This window comes from Gopherus evgoodei, chromosome 9 (assembly GCF_007399415.2).
Source record: "Gopherus evgoodei ecotype Sinaloan lineage chromosome 9, rGopEvg1_v1.p, whole genome shotgun sequence".
Taxonomy (NCBI): Eukaryota; Metazoa; Chordata; order Testudines; family Testudinidae; genus Gopherus; species Gopherus evgoodei.
Genome location: NC_044330.1, coordinates 90,398,196 through 90,421,575, shown reverse-complemented (window position 1 = coordinate 90,421,575; position 23,380 = coordinate 90,398,196). Strand labels below are relative to the sequence as shown.

The following is a 23,380-nucleotide window of genomic DNA, read 5'->3' as shown; positions in this document are numbered from 1 at the left end:
GTCTATGAACCACAAATGATTTTAGAAGGAAAAGTAGAATATAATAGTGAAAGAGGAGGAGAAGGGATAGCAAAGTGGGAAAGAGGGATTATGGACAGAGCAGGTGCGAGAAATCACTACCTAGGAAACGGAAAACAAAGTATCCTCTTGTAAGAGAGATGCCCATTCTGCCCTCATGAGCCCTAATTGCTCACTCTGTGGTGCCCTCGGTTCACTAGCAGCACCTTTTAGCTCATGAGAGCTGACATGTGAAGTGTACTGTATTGGTTTCAGAGCATCCTGTGTAAGTTTCTGTCTAGGGGGCCAGGAGAGAGGGCTCCAATCTATCACAAGAGAATTTTTCTCTGTCATTTCTTCAAGATCATCAGAGATTTTCAGCTGGGTACAGAGCTAAAGGCAAACAGAGAAAGATTCAATGCAAAAAGGTATTGTCACTACTATGAATTTTTCTGCCAGGTATTCCTGTGCCAAAGCAGAACTGGTGAAGAGTTAGAGTAATCCTCCCGTGTGTGTGTGTGTGTGTGTGTGTGTGTGTGTGAATGGCTCGGCAGGAAAACAGGTTTTCTGATTACACAGGGCACACTTACAACTTCTCTGTTGGCAGGTTGCCGCAAGATATCCCCATCAGAATGTTCCCATGATAATTCTCCATCTCCTGTGTGTGAAATAAACAGTTATGGGAGTAATTGTGCAATGCCTTAGAAATGCCTATGAGAATTCTGTACAGCTGAATGAGACCAAAGAGTGAGGCAGAGCTGTAGTGAGGTCACATCTTACTAAGACACCATTACTTTTACAAAATATGTTATTTGTATCACAGAAGCTGCCATTCTGGGCAAAAAACCCATCATGGAACAAAGACAGTCCCTGAGTACAAAGAACTTACAATCTATGTGACATTTTCCTAGTTTGCTATGAAGTATTAGCCTCAGTCAATACTAAACTACACTTATCATATAAAGAACGAAGTACATTTTTTGTGTTGCATTGTCCTTAAGGGTTGTTTTCCCCTTTTTGCTTACTGTCAAGTTCACATACTGAGTTACCAAATTTTATTTCTCAAATATTATTCTGAACCAATTAGTTTCTTTTTTAAAAAAATCCAACACAAAATAAATGCAACAGCCACTCTGAATGCATTACTCCCTGGACACACAGCCAGGAGGGAGCCAGGTGCAGTAACATATATCAGGCTATATAAGAAACAGAACTAGTAGGACTGGCTCTAATGTCAGCCAGTAGATTCCTGTACCTCGGCCAACCATCATGAACTGTACAGCTCTGCCGTTGACATAGACCAGTGGTTTTCAACCTGTGGTCCGGGGACACCTGGGGGCCAGCAGACCAAGATTTCCAAAGGGGTCCACACCCCCATTTGAAGATTTTTAGGGGGTCTGCAAATGAGAAAGTTGAAAACCACTGATGTAGACAAACAGCCAGGAGAAGGAGTACAAGTAGATAGCCCTGTCCCCAGGATAAGGCTCATATCACTTATGATGCTCATAACAAAGAAGTGAACACTAGAAGGAAATGTTGACTTGTGTGTTAGAAGAATGTTTGTGGAATCGGAGAGATTAACCCAGGAGCTCTGGAAACTCCCTAGAAGTGGGGTGGGGACACCGGCACCCAAACCTTGGCCCCACCCCCCTGCTCTGCCTCTTCTGCCTGAGGCCCCACCTGCTGCTTGCTCCTCTCTGCCCCTTCCCTCCCATTGCTCACCCTTAAGGCAGGTCAAAATGGGAAGGCATAGCCCTCCTACTTTTAAAAGGGATGGGGCCATGGTCCCCTGACCCTCCTTGTTCTGGTGCCTCTAGCTCAGGCACTTGCCATTTGTGCTTTGTGATGGAGGAGGAATTAAAATGTTTTAGAGAAGCAATTAGAGGAACTTCAGATCAAGGCTTTGGCCCCTCAAAACCCAACACCATGATCTGGGGGAATTTAGAAATGTAAACAAAAAACTCAGCTTCCATTAAAGTCTTTGTAAAAACAGCTTTAGAAATGTAAACTCCTACAAGCCAGTGAGCACTGATCAGTAGCACTGAGGGGGAGCAATGATGGAATGGAATCTGTTACGCTTGAGGGGAGGATGTGGCACCAAAAAAACGCTTTGACTGACATTTAATTGTTTAAAGACCTGTAAGGATGACTGACAGGAATGGGGCGGGAGGGTTATCTACTGGGGAGACAGATTTGGAATTGAACACCCCCAAACTTTGGTGTTTAGATCTGTCTTTTATTAGACATGTTTATGTAATGTAAGCTTTATAATGGCCCCACATTTGCACCACAGAATTCCATGGTAGCAGCATGTGCCCCCAAATCAGGAGCTGGACTTTATGGCTTTGAGCCATCTCTAGTCAGTAGGAAAAGGACTAATTTGAAAACGCAGAGGGCTTCTAAGTGTTCTCTTCATAAGTTACTAATAGTCTTTGTCCTTCCAGGAAGTAGAAATTAACTAACAGATCCCTCTCCCTGAGGCTATGCTCATATATCTTCATGCAAACGAATTGCTCAGGCTTGTGCTTCATAAGAATCGCAGGGGAAGGATAAATCAGCATGTGCTAGATTGAAAAGGACAAGGGTAGTTAGGAAGGAAATGTTACTTTTAAGAAACTATTATAAATAATAAAGCATTTTAAAAACCACTATGCAAACGTAGAGAGACTTCTCAAAGGCCATTGCAGGCTCTGAATCTCTTTTACCGCATAATCCATCTTGCCTAATGCCCCCCACATCTTGCCCTCAATTTCCTACTTCCGATTAGCTTTTTTTCTCTTTAGTGACTGTCCTCTCCTGTTTTAGGTGGCTGACTTTTCCAGTGTAATCCTAGTGCACTGCGTAACTAAGGCACGATGCTTTGTGCTTTGAAACTCAGTTTGATTTTTTTGTGATTATAACCAGTCAGTTCCAAATCCAAGTCGCCATATAAAGTAAAATTATGTGCTACCATCCCAGGAAGCTAAAAATAGCTATCAGGGAACAGAGACCGGGGCAGATGATTAGCTAATGTTTATTTTATTGCACATTCAGCACATTGACTGTTAAATGGTAATTTGCTAGATTGCCTGCCATGAGACAGGGACCATCACCTTTGCCGGTCTGAGTGCAGAAAGCTTCAAATCCAAGTTGCCTAATAAAATGTTTCTCTGTTTAGTGGATAAAAATATAAGCAGCAGCAGCATGGGCTACTGGGTAGGCGGACTGGACTGGAAGTCTGGAAACCTGGGTTCTGTGCCTCAGTTGTCCCTGGCTGACCTGCTGTGTTCACCAGTCTGTGTCTCAGTTTTCACTCTCCCCAGCCCGCTGCTTGACTGTATAGATTGTAAGCAGTATCTATCCCTCACTATACATTAGTGCAGTGTCTAGTATTGTAGGCACAAATGAACTACAAACAATATAAGTGCTCCTTAATTTTCCAATTAACAGTACTGAGCTCGAAGGGTCAGACATTTAGATATGTAGACCCCTAAGAACACAGATAGGCACTTTGAAAATCCCACTAGGTGCCTAACTCCCATTGATTTCAATAGGAGTTAGTGGGATTTTCAAAAGTGCCTAGGTGCCTAAGTGATTTGCATATTTAGGTACCTATGTATCTTTAAAAATCTGGTCCATATGATTAGATATTCAAGTGGTGGGGGACACAAGCCCCAATATAAACATATAGGTAAGATACAATTATAAAGAAGGACTCACCTGCAAAATTTGGAGGCCCAGATTTAGGGTTTTGATCTTCTCCAGAATTAAGTTCCCTGTGTTTACGTGAGGGTTGCTTTAGGATCTCACACAGGCTTGCTAATACTATACCGGAGATACATGAATGTAGATTGGCACTTAATTTACTTGGGGAATTGATCGTATCCTAAGAACTGTTTCTTTTTATGACGAGAGCAAGTCTGGGCACTTGCAGGATACATACATGTTTATATTTCAAAGCTCATCTACTGGAGAGGTGGCAGATATTTTAATACTTTGCATCCTTGTTTCAACTCATTATTGTAATGTTGCTTCTGCTGTATTAATTGTTTGTTTCAGTTTAGGAAAACAAAACAAAAAATGACACATCTGCTGAAATACAATGTTTAATTTCCAAACTCCATCTGCAATGGGTGAATGTGCATGCCTGCAGACAGTATCCTTTTGCTTACATAGTAGATTTTACCTCTGCAAACTGGGCAGCAGGACTCCGGAACAGAAACTGGGAAAGAGCATGCTAATTTAGGGCAAGTCTTCAGGCCACAATACACGTTCCCTTCCTGCCAGTAAAAACAAAGACAATTAAGAAACGGTTTCTGCATTGATTCATATGGTATTATGCATTTACATTTTTAGGTTTATGCTCACTACTAGGGAGATCCATGCTGCCGCAATCGATGCAGCAGGTGTCGATTTAGCGGGGCTAGTGAAGACCTGGTAAATCGACATCTGAGTTCTCTCCTGTACTCCACCTTTCAGAGAAGAGTAAGGTAAGTCGACGGGAGAGTGCCTCCTGTTGATGCAGCGCGGAGTAGACACTGCAGTAAATTGACCTAAGCTATGTCGACTCCATCTACATTATTCACGTAGCTGGAGTAGCGTAACTTAGGTCGACACACCCCAGTAGTGAAGACAAGCCCTTATACAGATTTGAATCTGGCTCTGTACGTTAACATATGTGCCACTCTAACATCTAGAACGGGGGTGGGCAAACCTTTTGGCCTGAGGGCCGCATCAGGTTTTGGAAATTGTATGGAGGGCCGGTTAGGGGAGGCTGTGCCTCCCGAAACAGCCAGGTGTGGCTCAGTCCCCACACCCTATCCTCCCACCAGGGACTCCTGCACCATCCTCCTCCTCCCCTACCGCCCATGCAACCCACACCCTGACTGCCCCCAGCCGCCCCATCCAACCCCTTCTCTCATTCCTGACTGTCCCCCACCGGACCCCTGCTCCATCCAAGCACCCCTTCTCCATGACTTCCCCCAGAACCCCTGCCCCTGACTGCCCCCCACTGCCCCATCAAACCCCCACTCCTTCCTGACTGCCCCCTGCACCCATTCAACCCGCCTGTTCCCTGCCCTCTGACCGCCCTGATCCCTATCCATACTCCCGCCCCCTGACCACTACCCTGAACTCCCCTTCCCTCTATCCAACCCCCCACCCTGCTCCCTGCCCCCTTACTGCGCTGCCTGGAGCCAGCCACCACACAGCACAGAGCACTGGGTCAGGCTGTGGCTCTGCAGCTGCGCTGCCCAAGTGCCCAGAGCATTGTGCCAGCGGCGTGATGTGCTGAGGCTGCGGGGGGAGGGGGAGGGAGGCGGCGCAGCAAGGGAGGGCCCAGGGCGAGCCTCCCAGAGCAGGAGCTCAGGGGCCTGGCAGGAGGGGCCCGCAGGCCGGGTGTGGCCCACAGGCTGTAGTTTGCCCACCCACAGAAACAGGATGTAGAAACAGGATATTGCACTGAAGAGTATTCCTTAACTGTCTTTCTAAAAACACAAACCAGTAACAAAACATTGTACAGAATATAGTGCTCAGGAAATGTGCCTAACTTACCAGGAGACTCAGTTCCCAAGAGAGGTACAACACAGGCATTGTCATAGTGCAAGCTCCCAACTCACTGCCCCGTCAAGGATTTTCAGCCTTGACCTGGAGGGACTGCCTTTAGCATTTCGTAATCTCCAAGTCCATTCAGTACTTGACCTGTTGGGCCAGACAGCTACCGAGATGGTTCCTTAATGCAAAATTTGCTGGTGACTTGATCAAATGAAGGTCCATATGTGGCCAATCTTTGTCCAGGAAGGGGTGGATAGACTGAACCTATTTCAGTTCACAGAGTGGCTCTGAACAGCCACTGGAGGGTGACAACTATTGGTTACTGCAAATTGAATTGAAGTTCTGTGGCCCATTGTCAATCCCATGAGCCATCCAGTTCCCACTTGTAGGAATCTTTATTGGATTTAGAATAATTCTGGCCTCTTTTAGAGAGCCAGTGTTGAACTTTCCATAGTCCTGTTGACATAAAACTATATAGACTTCAAGTAGCAATATTCTACCACCCACCTAACTACTTTAAGTGTGTGCAGTGTGGGGTCATGTACAGAGTGTTCACAATGGGGTAGATTTTGTCTACTTTGTTTGGAGTAGGAGGCAGAATGGTATTTACCTGGTGCTGCATATTGGCTCTGATTATGCTTTTATATGTCACTGTTGACTACTGACTTTCAGCCTCCACTGCTCAGGTACGACTGGACATTAGTAAAGGTTCAATAGGCTGGTCTCCTAGCAAAGAGAATCTAGCAAAGCATACAGCAGGGTTCAATGAAATTCCTACTTACTGAGCAGCTGCACTGAATGCACTGGTTGGGCTGTCTATTCTGAAAAAGCCCTTCTGCCACAAACAGTTCCCCGTGGTGGTAGGTGGTGCCATTGTATTCACAGGATTTCCCAGTGATTTTACTGCTTATGGAGAAAAGTGAATCCTCTGGAACAAATGAGAATAAAAAACATTTCATTAAAAAAATGCTTCACAAGTTGCTCAATCATGGGTGCAGACAACTGGGAGCTTTTGGTGGCTAAATTGCATTAATAAATAAAAGAAAGACTGAGTCTGGAACAGAAGCTTGTTTATGACTTTATTGAAAGTGGGCACATCTAGTCATGGTACAAAACTACTCATTACAGCAATATTAAACAGCTAGTTTATTTTTTTTTTGACTTTAGAACCCCAGATTTAAAAAAAAAAGCTGTCTCTGTCCCTGTTAGTCTTCGCAGATCTATAGTCAAAATGCAATAGCAGCATTGATAGCGTGATTTCAGACTGCTAAAGTACTTCTGCTGAAGAAGATGTGTGTCGGCTTTGCTAATGACACTGTAGTGTTTGCCAGCTAGTGGGATGGGTGGCCACAGTTAGGAACTGACTTAGCACAGGTTATATTGTATGTAAGATTTCTCTAGCGTGGGCTAAATATCTAATTTTTTGGTTCACTGGCAATTAAAAAAAATAGCATCTTCAAGTTGACCCAAAAGGAAACTTAGAGGAAAAGTTAGGGGGTGGGAGGTGACTATTTCAAGTCAAATGAAATGCTTCCTTTTACCTAAAATAAAACTTTTTATTTCAATTTTGAGTATTTTTAATAGTTTTTAATAAAGTTGAAAGAAATTTAAAAACAAAGACATTTTGAATTGAAATATTGTTTCAAATGTTTTGAGTTTTTTGGAATTTTTGTTTAGCTTTTTTCAACCACAACAATTTGTGAAATGTTTCAATCAATCCAAATCTGCTCTTTTTTTTTTTAAAACATATTTTGAACAAAAAAATCACCCAGCCTGGTTTCTGCTTTTGGGAGAACCAATATTATTTGCATTGTGGTAGTGCCAAGGAGCCCCAGGCATGGACCAGCACCCCCCCATGTTAGATTCTGTACAAATACAGAACAAAGAGACAGGTCCTGCCCCAAAGAGCTTACAATCTTACATTAACAAGGAAGTATAAAGAATTATGTTAGCAACCTGTGGTATAGCTTATCTTCACCTGTGCATGAGGCAATAACACGGCTCTAATGCTGCTGTTAGGTAAAATCATGTTGTCTGCTCTGTGCAATGAGGTCATGGTAGAACTCTGTTACCAGCAAATATGCCCAAACATAGTTGTACCTTGGAAGTCTCTGTTTCCAGTGGCTTCCGTGCTTGCCTTTTTTCCTAGCATTGGCCAAGGCTGTCAAAGTGACACATTTCATCTGAACTAAATGTGCATAAATTTGTTAAAGCTGATGTTTGGTTGCCCGCAAATTATTTTCAAATATTCAGATTAACCCATTAAATTTGATACTTCATCACATACAGAGCTGCCCCAAACTTGGCAGCCATGATCCAGTTCTGGGTCCTGCTGCCTCAGCTCAGCAGAACTATTAGCCAGGTTTTCTTGGCTTCTGTGCCAACCCCAACCCTAGCTCTAGTGCAAACAGCCTAGGGGCTGCTCTAACTAATGCCTGTTGACAAAATTCCCAAAGAGGTTGTCGGCCAGCTTGCGAATAGCTGGAGTGTGGCATGGTCAGGCTATGATCGAAGTATTCCTGATGGGCTTCCCCAATCTCGGAGGAATCCTCATTTGGGGAGCCGTGGGCAGTTTCTGCTTGCTTTGTGCTGCCTGAGATGAGTGGGGCTGTGACTCTGGCACTGTGCATTTACATTTGTCACTCTAGCATCCAGAAATGGGCACAGGCATTTTTAAGTAGTAGCTCCCTAGAAATAACAGTGCAGTGATTGTTCTCTGGAGCCAGAGAATCACTTCAGATTTCAAGGAATGCAGCTGACATTTCACTTGGTGGGTTTGGGGTTTCACATAGGAGAAACCTGAGCTGCAACATCATGGTTTGCTATAGCATTTTAATATCTGCCAGATCGTTTCATATAAAAATGTCTTCAAAATTAGTATGTCATCAAAGAATGTAGGTTTTTTAGCTGAGCACTCAACCGAGGGAGCAAGAGTTTTTAGACTATAGGCAATGGATTTAAACTAATATTTAGAACCCTCCATAAAAGAGTTTGTTTTGGTATGCTGGCACCATTGCATATTAATAATCTTTTCAACATGGGAGAAATTAGTAAATGTCAAATAGGAATGTACCGTGTGTACAAACCTCAACATTTTAAGGTCTGGTGTGTTAGTGCAAGACCTACAGCTATGACAAAGGGAATTGGAGGAGGAGAAGCTATGTAAGCCAAAGCACTAGAGGATTTAGTGCTCTTAAATGACCCTTTGTACGTCATGTACACGGAGTATCCTTTTTTTAGGAGATGTGTTTACTATTTGCATTTCCACTCTGTGAAAGGCCACAGCTTGCAGTTATTTCAGCTCCACAAATGGCCCCCTGTGATACTGTAAAAGCAAAAGGGAAATGCATGGCTGAAGCATGGATACTATATCCCATGCAGAGCTCCAAGCTTTCTCTTCACCGATCTTTCAGCGAACTCAAGTTTTATGTCCTTGATATGCTTTATGGTGGATGACATGTATGGTTATGTGGAAACCTGTCTTGGTCAGTGATATTCAACAGTCTAGGAGCAGAATTTTCATGTGTCCATATTCTGGTACCTATTATTAATATACTTCAGACATGAAAGGTAAATCAGTCTCTTGATTGTAATTCTGAAAGAGAAGAGTCTCTTCCAAAATCTGCTGCTGCTAGAGGTACTATCTTGGTGGCTGCTGATCAGCACTTGCTTCCATTTCTATTCTGGGAGATGCTGTTGCTTCCAGCTACTTGTACCATCTTGGGCCAGTGTAGGAGCATTTACAATATCTAGAGCCAAGAAATAAAACTCAATTTCCTACCATAAGAAAGAGAACTGCAAGTGTAGAAAATCACCAGGTTCTATACATGTCCGGAGCACAGAAAAGGGGACCCTGCTAAAAAAAGAAATGGAAAACAAGATCTGAGTTCTCAATCACTAGCTTGCTAAGATACTGTAAGGAAGGCAAGAAACAACTAAAACCTTAAAGTTTGAAAGGTAGCTGATGGCTAGTGGCCTCTTTTAGAGGACTATATATGTCTCTGGCAGAAGGGACCCTCTGAGATATAGGAGAGATGTCACTGAGAAGTGGGTGTCAAACATAAAGGAAAATGTAGAATGGGGGAAGCCTATTACTGTACAGCCCACTGTACCTTTAAAAATGTTTATATTTGAAACTTTCATACAGAGTCACATCTTACATTGTAAATAACACAAAGCTATGACCCAAGCTGATCCAGGAGATGTGGCACTTTGATTGTTGCTGTGTGGATTAATTTTTTAATGTGTATTCTGGAGTAGCTCTTTCTAATTAGACACAATCCTTGAAATTCATAAGAATAATCACTCAAGCCAAAATTTGGTGTTGTCTGTGGTACATCGATACCAGACAAACCACAGCCAGCAGGACTGAAGTGCAGAAAAGGCTACTGGGGACTCTGTCTTCTCCAAAAAGTTGTGCAGGGATAGCTCCAGGGGCCCTCTGCAATTGACCTCATGGTGAGCATAAAAATGTAGCTAAAGGCTTCTGAAGATGGATCCACACATTTGTAGCACACGTAGCTTTCCGTGGGGAATGAATGATCCACATGCTTCTGACCTGTGCAGCTTTCCTGGCCACATAACAGCTCTGGCATGTAGCACTTCATGCTCTTGTAACGTCACTGGAATTTGCAAGAGCTGTCCCCGATCAAGATACAAGATACATGCCATGCGTTAATGCTGCCTCTGCAGCATATTTCTGTGTCCATTTGGGAAGTTGTTTTCTAGGCACCTGCCCATAGTCTGCAGTTTGCAAAGACCAATGCATGCATGAGCTCCCTGTAACTTTTTCAGAGTAAGAAAGAGTGTTGGATGCAGTGAATAAGTTTTACTGCAGATATCTTATATCCAGTAAGTAACATTGCTAAATAAAATCACCATCACCCCTCAAAACATTGAATTATGGTCATTAATTATGTTTGTTGGGAGGTGGAAGGGAAGACTTTCTTTGTAAGATAGTTTCTTCTTCTGGAAGAAGATCCTCTTGCATATGGGTCTATAGAACTATTGTGGAGTCCCTGTAGTTTCTCAGGACAGCAGCAGGTGGAGGAAATCATTCTGCAACTGACAAACCTGCAACTGCATTGTCTCACTAGCCTAGAGACCAAAGTGAAGACTGACTGTCTGCACTGGCAGAGTTACAGCACCGGAGGTTACAGCGCCGCTCAGAGAGCACTGAAGGGAAACTACTATTGTGTGTTCACACTGTCAGCTGCCTGTGCAATAGCGTGTTCACACTTGAAGCACTTGCAGCGTTATTTGGAGTGGTGCACTCTGGGCAGCTATCGCAAAGAGCATCTCTTCCTCTTCTGCCACTAAAAGTTGTGGGAAGGCAAAGAGTGTCATGGAACATCCTGGGTCCTGTTCCAATGCCTCGTGATGCATTGCTTTGCATCCCAGCAATCCCTGTGCTTCCATCCGCATTTGGCGCCATCTTTCAACAGTTTGTGTACTGTGCACTCTGCCTCTTTGGTCTGCAGGAATGGATCCTGCACTGTTGACCAATATGCTGCTCACTCTCACTAACACGTTACTCCTTAAACTACAAGGGCAAGAGGAGTTTGACATTGATCTCGCCATGTGTAGTAGCTACGACACGAGACTGCTTGTGGTATTCACGGAGGTGCCGACCACAGTGGAATGCTGCTTTCGGGCTTGGGAAACAAGCACTGAGTGGTGGGATCACATCATCATGCACATCTGGGATGACAAGCAGTGGCTGTGGAGCTTTCAGATGAAGAAAATCACACTCATGGAACCGTGTGATGAGCTCACCCCAGCCCTGCAGCACAAGGACACAAGAGTGAGAGTGGTCCTGTCATTGGAGAAATGTGTGGTGATTGCACTGTGGAAGCTGGCTATTCCAGGCTGCTGCTGATTGATCGCTAACCAGTTTGGAGTGGGAAAGTTGACTGTGGGATGCGTGTTGACGGAAGTGTGTAGGGTCATTAATCGTATCCTGCGCCGAAAGACCATGACTCTGGGCAACATGTGTGACATTGTGGATGGCTTTGCAGAAATGGGCTTCCCTAACTGCGGAGGGGCACGCATATTCCAATTCTGGCACCAGACCACATAGCCACTGATTACATTAATCGGAAGGGGTATTTTTCTATGGTTCTCCAGGTGCCTGTGGATCATTGTGGGCATTTCATGGACATTAACACAGACTGGTCCGGAAAGGTGCATGATGCATGCATCTTTCAGCACACTGGCCTGTTCAGGAAGCTGCAAGCAGAGACTTCCTTCACAGACCAGAGGATCACGATAGGGAAAGTCGAAATGCCCATTGTGATCTTGAGAGACCCTGCCTACCCCTTAATGCCGTGGCTTATGGAGCCATACAGGGGGAACCTTGACAGCAGCAAGGAGCGGTTCAATAACAAGCTGAGCAAGTGCAGAATGACTGAGTGTGCTTTTGGCCATTTAAAGGCCCGCTAGCGCTGCCTATATGGGAAGCTGGAACTGGTTAATGACAATATTCCTATGCTTATAGCCACACTCTATACACGCCATAATATTTGTGAAGGGAAGGGTGAAAGCTTCACTCAGGGCTGGACTGCTGAGGCTTAGTGCCTGGAGGCTGAATTTGAGCAGCCAGAGACCAGGGCTATTAGAGGGGCACAGCGTGGGGCCATATGGATCAGGGATGCCTTGAGGCAGCAATTTGAAGCTGAAAGTCACTAATATTTGTTGCTGTGATCGGGAGTGCAGTGCTTGTAATGCCAGGAGATGATTGTGATTGATGCAGATGATGCACTATGAAGGTTTAAGAAAATTGCCTGTTGCTTTGCAGGGCTCTGTTTCTTTGCTTTCAATTAATAGAATAAAGATTGCTTTCAAACCAAAACAATTATTTTATTAAAAAACAACAACTGATGGAGAGAGACAAACAAAACAAAACAAAAAACACATCAGCACTGAGAGGGATGGGGGAAGGGAGGGTCTCAGGAGAAGGTGGGGTCCCAGGGTGGTTTAAAGATTTGTGTATGTTTAGGTATACCCTATGCAACTTTGTCCTCTGGAGTACAGTGCAGTGGGTACTGTTCTTCAGCAGGGCTAAACTGCAGAGGGATGGGTGTTGAGTGCAGTGGGTACTGGGATTCCACAGGGCTGGATTGTGATGGGGCAGGAGTGGAATGCAGCAGTACAAACTGGAGCCAGGAGGTTGATAAGAGTGTGTTGGTGATGTCTGGGGATTGTGACAACGGCTGCAGGGGAGGGCGGGCATGGAGCTGCTTGGTTTGCAATGCTAGTAGTGCCTGGAGCTTGTCTGCTTGTAGCTCCATAACATTTAAGAGCCGCTCCGTGGCTTCATTCTGGCATGCTGCATTCTCCTTTCAGTCCCTCTTCTCGCTGTCCTGCCACTCCTTCAATTCTTGTTTTTTGGCCGCGGAGGGCATCATGACATCCTTAGTTTTTCGTGGCTGCTTTCTAATTCTGCGCAGCCATTCAGCCAATGATAAGAAGGACGGAGGCTGCGCTCCCAAGGTCATATCTGTGAAGCCAAAATGCAACATTTTACAGAAGCAGTATTGTTTGCAACACACAGACCACTCATTCAGTGATTTAAAACACAGCCTCTATTCTCATACCTGTCACTAACTGGCTGACCCCAGGCAAGCACACATGAGCCATCAGACCTCCAAAATGGTGAGTAACCACAGGGGCAGAGGAAATCAGTGTTCCAGGACCATACTGTACACTGGGCACATGGCTCTTGGGGAGAGCCAGCACTATAATCATTACTGTCCCCACATTTTCCACAGGCTGCATCCATTATGGAAGATATCTTGCTGCTGAGGGTGAGCAGGGTATCAAGGGAGGGTCTTCTCCAAGACTTTCTGCCCTGGCCCTTATGCAGCTTGCCTGTGTGCAGCAATGGTCCCCTCCCTCCACTCCACCAGTGATGGCAGAGTGGTGTGGGAAAGGTTACCTTTAATGGGGCAAGAAACAGAGCTGTTCTGCCAAAGAACCTGCAGCAGTGGATTGCCCAGTATCTCCATGAGCACTTCATGGAGATCTCTGAAGCAGATTCCCGTGAAGTGAGGGAATCAATCAACATTATGTTCCGCCAATCAGACTAGGCATGTGGTGGTACACACACCATACAGACACAAGCCTGCTTTCTGCAACCCTCCTGCCCCCAACAACTCACTTCAGTGTTTCTCCAAATCAAAGTAACTTACCAGAGGCCTCCTCTCCTGTTTGCGCTTTGCCAAGCTCTGATCACTGTGACTGTCTCCGGGGTAGAGAAGAGCTCCTGGCTGCATGCATCTGTGATCTTCAAGTCATCTTCTGCCTCTGGGTCCCTCTCCCACTCCACATCCTCATCCAAGATATCCTCCTCCTGGCTCGGTCCACTCATGACTGACACAGGAGCCACCAAGTATTGCATCCAGCTCTTTGTAGAACTGGCAGCTTGTGGGTGCAGCACTGGAGCGGCAGTTTGCCTCTTGCACCTTGTGGTAGGCATTCTGCAGCTCCTTCACTTTGACCCTGCACTGAAGTGTGACCTGGTCATGGCCCTTTTCTGTCATGCATCGTGAAATCTGTCTGTAGGTATCATAGTTCCTACAGCTGGAGTGCAGCTGGGACTGGACAGCCTCCTCTCCCCAATTGCTGATGAGGTCCAGCAGCTCGGCATTGCTCCAAGTGAGAGATTGCCTGGTGTGTGTGTAGCAGAAATGGTCACCTGGAAAGATGCACTAAGACCACTGAATGCATCACCAAGCAAACAAGAAGGGGATGTTCAAAATTCCCAAGGAATTTAAGGAGTGGGGCTCATGGTTGGTCATCTGAGGGCAAAGCAATAGAGTTCAAACCGATGACCAGAGAGGCAAGAACAGGCATTGTGGGACACCTTGTGGAAGCACTGTAGCTCCAGCGCAAAAAGCTCTCATCGGGGTGGTTTTTTTACAGCGCTGCAACTGTGCAGTTTCTGTGCACTAAGTGGCTTGGCAGTGTGTACACCTTGGGAGTTACAGCACAGATACCTGCTTTACTGTGTAGAAACTTGCCAGTTTAGATAAGGCCTGAGAAGCAATAGTAGCTGCCTTTGCATCTGGAGGAAAGTAGGGAGGAGAGAGAGGGACCCAGCATTCAAACAGGATGCTGACACTGCATCTAATCCTGATCCGGACCACATTTTCCAACACCACGGGCTTAGCTTTCATCTGAAAACCAATCCACAGTCAATGCTGTTTCAAGGCTGATTAAAATGAGTAGATGTCTCTGACTGATGCACAAAGTATGGAAGGGCAAGGCAGGGTGGGGACAGAAGAGAAGGTTGTGAAGTGATGGGATGATGGATCTCCCTCTGGACCAGCTCAAGACTGCAGCTCCAGCTTGGTTCCTCTAATCTCTGTTCTCGGCTCAGAGTTAAGACTTCTGTTAATTCCATATTGCTCCGCATGAGACTCTTTTCTGTCTATTAAAGCTGAAGCAAAGAGGACAAGAAACTGAATGAGATCATCAGGAACACATTTAGTGACTAAATGGGATGGGCCTCTCTACTCAGCACAAAACCAGCATGGACATAGTGGTATCTTGGTATCTAGGTCTTAATAGTACTTCAGTTGGGAATTGAATTATTTGCCCCAGGATCCTGGTACCACTGAAGTCGCGGGCAAAACCATGCATTGCACATTCACTTCACTAATGTAGGACTGAACCCTTAGAGGATGGCTGTCAACCCTGGAAACAAAGACACTTTCTTTCCTTTGAGGCTATAAAACACTTTACCCTCCATGTTTCACCTCCCCTGCCCTCATACTATGGGGGCTGACAAAGGAGAATTCAGAATGAACCCATTTAATTAAGAGGATTTACACAGATGATTTACCTGATATTTTCCATAAGCAACTACTTACTAGAAAGATATCCAACACCATTAAATACCATGCAAAGCTATGAGAGCAATCCTTATTAGGAAACAGGGTTCACAGATATGGGCTATATGCAGTACTGTATAGCTGCGGCTAATTAATCTAATCCAGTTTTCACACATCTCAACTGAGGTATGGAATGACACATGCTGATATCGGCATTCATGCCAAGTTCTTCCAAAACACAAACTGGCACTTACTAAAATTAGCCATAATCACTCTAAGTTCACATTCTTCAAGAGAATAGGATATCAGGAAGGAATCTGAAGTCCTCTAATTAGGCACACAGAAAAGAATTGAGAAGGCACCTTTTACTATCCGAAAGACAATCACACAAGAGAAGAAAGGGAAAGAGAGAAATGGCACCAGACAGAAGTTATATATAGACATACAGTATAAACAAAGCCTCCTTATAATTTTAGGCAGATGCTGTTTGTGTAGAGGAACACACACTCTCACATGCAGTCTCCAACATTCAATTGTATGTCTTTCATTGCAGTCATAGCAATGCTGGCCCCGATACTGCAACTCCTCATTCCCAAGCATAATCTCAAGCATCTAACTAGTCCCATTGAAGTCAATAGGACTACTGCTAAAAGATAAGCACGTGCATGATCAGAGCCACAGACATAAGGTCATATTCTCCCCTCTATGGTCAGCACAAGACTGACGAACCACTTAAGCACTCCAAGCAGGGGAGGACTTCACCCTAGGCCATAAATCCTAACAGGATTTCATAGGCACATGAAGAAGAGTGTGTTATGGCTTCTCTGTTACAGGCCTAACTTCTTTGGTTGATCTAAGGGAGAAATACGGAGGTGTGAAATGATCTACTGAAGGAACTGGGTGAGATGCGTGGCTGAGCAGTATATGGGATAGCTCCATTTGGAGAAGAGAGAGTATTCATGCACTTGCAGTTGCACCAGAGAATTGGACAAGGCACAGGCTCTAGACTATGTAAAGATCTTCCTGGGGCAAATAATTCAATAGATTAATTAGCTGCAGCTATACAGTACTGCATATAGCCCATATCTGTGAACCCTGTTTCCTAATAAGGATTGCTCTCACAGCTTTGCATGGCATTTAACAGTGTTGGATATCTTTGTAGTAATTAGTTGCTTATGGAAAATATCAGGTAAATCATCTGTGTAAATCCTCTTAATGAAATGGATTCATTCTGAATTCTCCTTTGTCAGCCCCCATAGTATCAGGGCAGGGGAGGTGAAGAATGGAGGATAAAGTGGAAAGAAAGGGTCTTTGTTTCCAGGGTTGACAGCCGTCCTCTAAGGGTTCAGTTCTACATTAGTGAAGTGAATGTGCAATGCATGATTTTGCCTGTGACTTCAGTGGTATCAGGATCCGGCCAATATTTATCTGTTGGTAATTGCGTTTGTGTTAGATAATGCCAAGAGGATAAGATGTGTGACCAGGCTTAACTATCTTAATATGGAAATAAATTTACCTTGAAAACGGATTCAAAGGCTGCATCTACCTATAGCACTCCCAAGTTCAGAAATAGGCGACAGAGTGCACTGCCATATCAAAATGTTCTGTTGGCTTCAAATATTCTTTTTTTTTAAAAAGGGAGAAAATTCAACGTCCACTGAAATAAATGAATTCACAAATATCAATGTTCTCTTTCTGCAAACTTTGACTTTCAGTCAGTACTAATCTAGGTGGCATATTGTACACCAACATGCCATATACACTGAGCATGAAATCCCAGCTCACTGAAGTGAAGCAAAACTCCCTTTGACTGTGTGAGCAAAATTTCTCTGATCCAATAGTGGATAGTAGCTTGTGAGAGGTCAGCACCTGGGAAAGGGGCCATAAAGCCAATGGACCTGACCAGTTTAAAATACCTTCTGCAGGTTGCTGTCCTAGTGACTCTGTGCCCATCCCTCCCCTGCAGCCCCAAAATAGGGCATGCGCCTGGAGGAAAGGATGTTTGGCTCTTACGCTTGCTACTTCCAGCTGATGGAACAGCCCTGGGTGACCTGGACGGCCATGTGTAGGGTCAGGCAGGCCTGAGAATGCTCTAACGTATACCATGGCCTGAATTAGTCACCATTCTGCCAAAGAATCAGAGTGCCAAAAAGGTGGCATATAGCCCTTTGCCCCCTGCACCCTTAGAGTCTGTGTTGCAAGCAGCTTGATCAGACCTGGGATAGGGCCCTATGCCAGGAAGAGTCTTCATCTCAGTACTAGTGTTATTCCAAATGAAGTATATTAAAAATTAGAATCCAATCAGAAACTCTCCAATTTCAGACTCTACCCCATACTGTCCGTGAGCCAATAAAATATGATAACTATGGATCAGAAACAGCCTATTCAGTATCAGTGACACATTTGTAATGGAAGAATAAATAAGTGCTGAGAATTTGATCCATACAAATCCAAAACACAGCTGCAGGAGATTTAAAGAGATGAGGATAGCATCTTGCAGCAAGAGATTTATGGGACTTGCTACAAAAGTTGATAGACAAGGCGGACCTGATTTTGGTCTGTTAGATATGTGTAAATCTGGAGTGACTCTTGCCTTCTTTCCTGAGATGAGAATCTAACCAGGAGTGGGTCAGTTCTGGCTTTATTTATACTAGAGACTATATTGAGACTATATTGTTGCCCCTCCTAGCCCTGGGAGCTGTTTGTTCAACCTAAAATTTTGTTTAAAAAAAAATCTTATGCTTTTTGTTCTTTAAAAAACCTCATGTTTATATGGGAAACAGATCAAATAAATAATAGTTTGTGTGTATATATCAAGGCATTTTGCTACAGCAGAGAGGGTTAAATTCTGCTTTCATCTCTCCTCTAGCAGCCCCACTGACTACAAGGAACAATGAGAGCAGTAGGGTTGCAAGAATGTGTCTGAGAGCAGAATTTGTACTAAGGGACCCAATTCATCATTGTCTTTTGTGCTCTTTATACCTGCAGGGCTGGTGCAAAGTGGCTGTATAGCAGTTATAAGCTCTCCATTATCCTGAGCATACCCAAGGTGCCACATCTAGGCACAGAGCCATTTCTGCCAGCAGCACCTCACGTCTGCAGCAGCCCAGGGTGCATAAGGTCTTCCGTGGTGGGTGCTGACCAGAGAGGGTGGGTCAGGAAGGGGGAAATAATCAAGGCAGAGCTGTGCCATGATGATTCTGCATGGTGGCGAAGTCTTGTAGCGGCCATTGTTAGGCTGCACTGAGGGCTGCCCCCCATGCCTGGTCCAGGTGCTGCTTCTCTCTTTCCTTGCTCTGGCACCTGCAGCAGATCAGGGATGAAAATGCCCTTACATTTATACACCCTGTACCCTCAGTTTTTACAGGCATTACTTTTAGGGCCAGCCGCTGCAGTTCTCACTCACACAGACGCCACACTTTACACTTAAGCCTGAGTATAGGTTGTAGAAGACTTTGCTCAATTGTCTAGCATTTGCAGTCTCACTTCCATTTGTAGAGCTGCCTTCCTTCACCCAAGATGGGATCCAGATCTCAGTCCAGAAACTCAAGTCTGGGAAGGTGCCAGAAACCCCTGAGTTTCTGGAGACAGGTGAGAGTATTGTTGCACCATGGCTGCATAGCTTCCTCCAGAGCAACTGGCAAACTAGTATTATCCCTGATGACTGGAAAAAAGGAGTCATTCTGCCTCTGTTCAAAACAGGCAATAAAGCTGAAGGTGGCAAACAGGGGCGGCTCTAGGCATTTTGCCGCCCCAAGCACGGCAGGCAGCCAGCCTTCGGCGGCTTGCCTGCGGAGGCCTGCGGGAGGTCCACCGAAGCCGCGAGACCAGCGGACCCTCTGCAAGCAAGCTGCCGAAGGCAGCCTGCCTGCCGCCCTTGCGGTGACCAGCAGAGTGCCCCCAGTGGCTTGCTGCCCCAGGCACGTGCTTGGCGTGCTGGGGCCTGAAGCTGCCCCTTGTGGCAACTATAGTGTTACATGGTTGTCAGTCCCTTGGAAAGTCTTTGCTTCCATGTTAATATCTAGAATCCATGATGCCCTTCATGGAAAAGGCCAGGATACTCAATGCAGCTTTAGACCTGATCATTTCACTGTTGACCACCCGACCTTTACTTTTGAAGCAGCTTTTGGAGTAGATGGCTGAATTTAAGAAGCCGTGTGAGACACTTATTATAGCCTTCCATCAGGTCCGTGATTCAGTTCATCAAGCAATTTTGTAGGATCTGATAAGGTGACGGGCAACCCTTGGAAGATAGTGTCATTGACAAAAGAGCTCTATAATGGAATGGAAAGCTATGTTTAAGTCAATGGCAGATACATATTGTATTTTGCTGTCTCCACAGGACTCTGTTGTATCGTGGCCCCACGGTTGATCAATATTGTCATTGATTAGTTGATAAGCTGTCAGAGGCATTGAGATGACACCATTCTGCTCTGAGATCTCAAATATGCCAATGATATTGTCTTGTTAGCACAGTTTGGTGAATTGCTGCAGTTGATGGCCAGTCTGGTGGGGCAAGAAGCAGCACACATTGGTCTGCTTATTAATCTGGGATGAAACAAAGTCCCTGGCCATTAGCATCAAGTAGGCTCCAATTCCAGATTACAACCAACTCAATATTAATCTGTCTAGATGGGACATCAAGCAGGTGGCACCTGTCAATATTTGGGCATGAGAGTGCCAGAGGATGTGCAAAAGATGTGGATACTTGTATAGCAACAACTGCTGTCATGTTTTGGGGACACTGTGACATCAAGCTTGTCACAAAGCTGTGGTTCTATCAAAACACCATTATACTAATGCTATTGTATGGCAGTGGAAAATGGGCATTTAGGAAGGCTGAAGACATCACATTGACATTTTTGGTTCTTGCTGTCTTCATCAAAGCTGAACCCAGCAATGGCTTTCATCGGCCCTGGTTTGGTTTGGTGGCTTTTTAGGCCTGGACATGTTGTTAGAATGGAAGTCCAACAAATTCCGAAGCATATATACCACGAATGGTGTTACACGACTAGCAGTCACGTGGTCTCCAAAAGCTTTGGTGGTGCATTCAAGATAGCTAGTGATAGACAAACTGAATATCAAGCCAGACCTCCTTAAGGACCAATCTGCAATGAGGCCATGTCCCTTTGGGATTTACCATGATGATTATGATGACAGATTGTAGAACAGGGTTTCTCAAACAGGGGTCACTGCTTGTGCAGGGAAAACCCCTGGCAGGCCAGGCTGGTGTGTTTACCTGCTCCGTCCGCAGGTCCGGCCGATCGCGGTTCCCAGTGGACGCGGATCACTGCTCTGGGCCAATGGGAGCTGCTGGAAGCGGTGGCCAGTAAGTCCTTCGGCCTGCACTGCTTCCTGCAGCTCCCATTGGCCCAGAGCAGTGATCCACGGCCACTGGGAGCTGCGATCGGCCGGACCTGCAGACAGGGCAGGTAAATACACCGGCCCGCCAGGGGCTTTCCCTACACAAGTGGCGACTCCTGTTTGAGAAACCCTGTTCTAAGCACTCAGGACTCTGCATTCACTCAGTTGCATTTGCTGATTCTCCAGCACTATCACCATCACTTCTACTCATGCTTAAAGGTGTTTCTGGGAGGGAAAAAATAGGGCCACATTCTGACCATCCTGACATGCATGGCTGTGTCCTTATCGCACTGCATGGAGAGGTGGTAATCCAAGATCAATTGCCCAAATTAACAATCCTATCATAACATCCCCTCCATATCAGATTGGTCCCTTCTGACCTATGAGTCTATGAGTCTATGAGCTGGTGCCACGGACAATGCAAGCTGTGCCTTTTCTGCATATGTGTTAAGGCTGCCACCGAACAACCCCCTTCAGAGAGTGGGTCTTCTCTGCTCCTCTCTCACAATGGCACGATGCTTCTCACCACTGCTCACTCACCTGGTGCACCTTCCAATCCTGCAACTAATACAGCATTGGGTCTGGATGACTGAACTGAGCCCAAAGAATAGGAAAAAGCACCATCATCTTTCAGTGCATGATTCTCTCCTGAGCACTATTTTATTAGACAAGACTGAGGCTAACCTCATCAGCTAGTGGGAGAACAAGTGTGTTCACACCACAATGTCATAAAGGATAAGTGATGCTCCTGTTTTATCTGACTGCAGAAGTGTTAACAGATGGTCCCATAGAATACATGCTAACTACTTATGCTAAATAATCTATTCCACCTTGCATTTATCTCAGAGTTCCTTTCCCAGACCCAAAGAAGAGCTCTATGTGGCTTGAAAGCTTGTCTCTCTTACCAACTTTGTTGGTCCAATAAAAGATATCACCTCACCCACCTTGTCACACATGTTTTATAGTTGTTTAGCATCAGAGCCAAATCCTGCTTCACCCTCTATGGGATCATAGAAACCAGAGCTGGGGAAGACTAACTACGTTTCATTAGCACAACGTATCTTCTAATGATTTATACAGTTTTGGTTCAAATAACATTTGTGATAGGAGACCTGTGGAGGATTTTTGCATAGGTTAACAGAGCAAATTGATTTTTCTCTCCCTAAAACTTCCTTTGCTTAATTTCATCTCTTTCCTCCTACTTATAGCCGTTGGTACTATTAGGTTCACAGCATACACACAGAGTTACATAAAAATGTCAACTACTCAGGTTGGAAGTTTGCAGTGTAACACCACTTTATTTCTTAGAATTCAGAAAAATAGCACACAGGAACCAGAAAACACACAAAGAAAACCAAGAGCCGCAACTCACCCCATCTTACTATAGACTGGCTGTCTTCAGATTGATGCTCCCAGACACTTCACTACAGAGGCCCATAGCCTGCAAGCAGGACCAGGAAACATCCCACTCTTAAAATACTAGCCTGCAATTCCAACACAGTCCTCAGTACACCACAGGGATCCAAAGTCCATTTAACTTAGTGATTTCATCTTCTGAATCATTCTTCTGTTTTATTCATTAGCATTTCTGGGTGGTAGTGCATATTAACGACATCCCTTTTTCACAGGGGGCCTTATCTAAATTCATTGGGAGTCTATCTAGTCCATATGCAGATAGCCTTTTCCTGTTGTTCATGTATCACAATTTAATTTCATATAAATCTGAAATGTAAATAAAATATAAATAATGTGGTTCAGGGTCTGGAGTTTTTTAAAAGGAATTTAATTGTCTTGCTTTTGAGGAGTGGTTGAGGGTGACAATAAATTTCAATTGAAAAGCTATCCACTATCAAACAACTGTGAACACAAGTACTAACAGAATCCATATGAGCAGCTCTGAGATGCAGGTGTCAAAGATATTAAATCACAAAACACCTTATATTAAAGTAACTTCAATGACTAGGCTAAACTCAGAAAGAACAAGGCAATTCAAGGATGAGGGGAACATTTGGTCTTTAATACAGCCGGCCCGTAGCATGTGTAAGATCATCCAGCTCTTGAAGGGACCAGCAATGCTTTACCTAGGCAGTATGAGTTTCCAAACTGAGCTAAGGATGCTCTTTCAGTCTAAATGCTCAAGGATTTATTTTTAACTTTCTTGGGTTAAAGTCTGACTCTGTGTTATTTTAATATATTTTTGTGAGGTTTAATTTCCTGTATTTTCTTTTATGGTGGCATAAAAAATAGCCCAACAAAAGTCTGAGAGGAACTATTAAAAAAAAAGGCTTTCTCTGTAGCTACATTTTAGTTCATGTTCTAAGGCTGAACCGCTGTATAAATCATTTCCCCAGCCTTCCACGGTATCAAACTACATGGACTCGATGCATTTTGAGCTGTACTTGAAACATCCTGGAAGCTCTGCCGAATCTGTCTTTCACCAAATACCTTTGAAAAATTCTCAATCAGATATCATGGTAGTCCAAAGTGCTGAGAAATTGCAACCGCCTAATCCGTGTATATAGATATGAGTTTATTTCAAGGCATGTTGTGTAGCTGATTTTCAAATAGACTTTTTTTAAAATGACCAAAAGAAACTGGGTGTGACAATTCCACCTGGTGAGATTAACTAGCAGTGCTAATAAATCTAGTATTAT

General features: G+C 44.6%; 1 protein-coding gene across 2 annotated transcripts in view; it reads right to left on the bottom strand.

Annotated features, from left to right (window-relative positions):
* CHRDL1 (chordin like 1) overlaps positions 1-23,380 on the bottom strand; it is a 57,652-nt gene that overhangs the window by 13,045 nt on the left and 21,227 nt on the right. For both annotated transcript variants that reach the window (XM_030576261.1, XM_030576260.1), the window contains 3 exons: positions 6,312-6,457; positions 4,163-4,256; positions 588-655 (listed from right to left, as the gene is read on the bottom strand). In XM_030576261.1, coding sequence (XP_030432121.1) covers positions 588-655; positions 4,163-4,256; positions 6,312-6,457 — 308 coding nt within the window. The remainder of the gene's footprint in view (positions 1-587; positions 656-4,162; positions 4,257-6,311; positions 6,458-23,380) is intronic.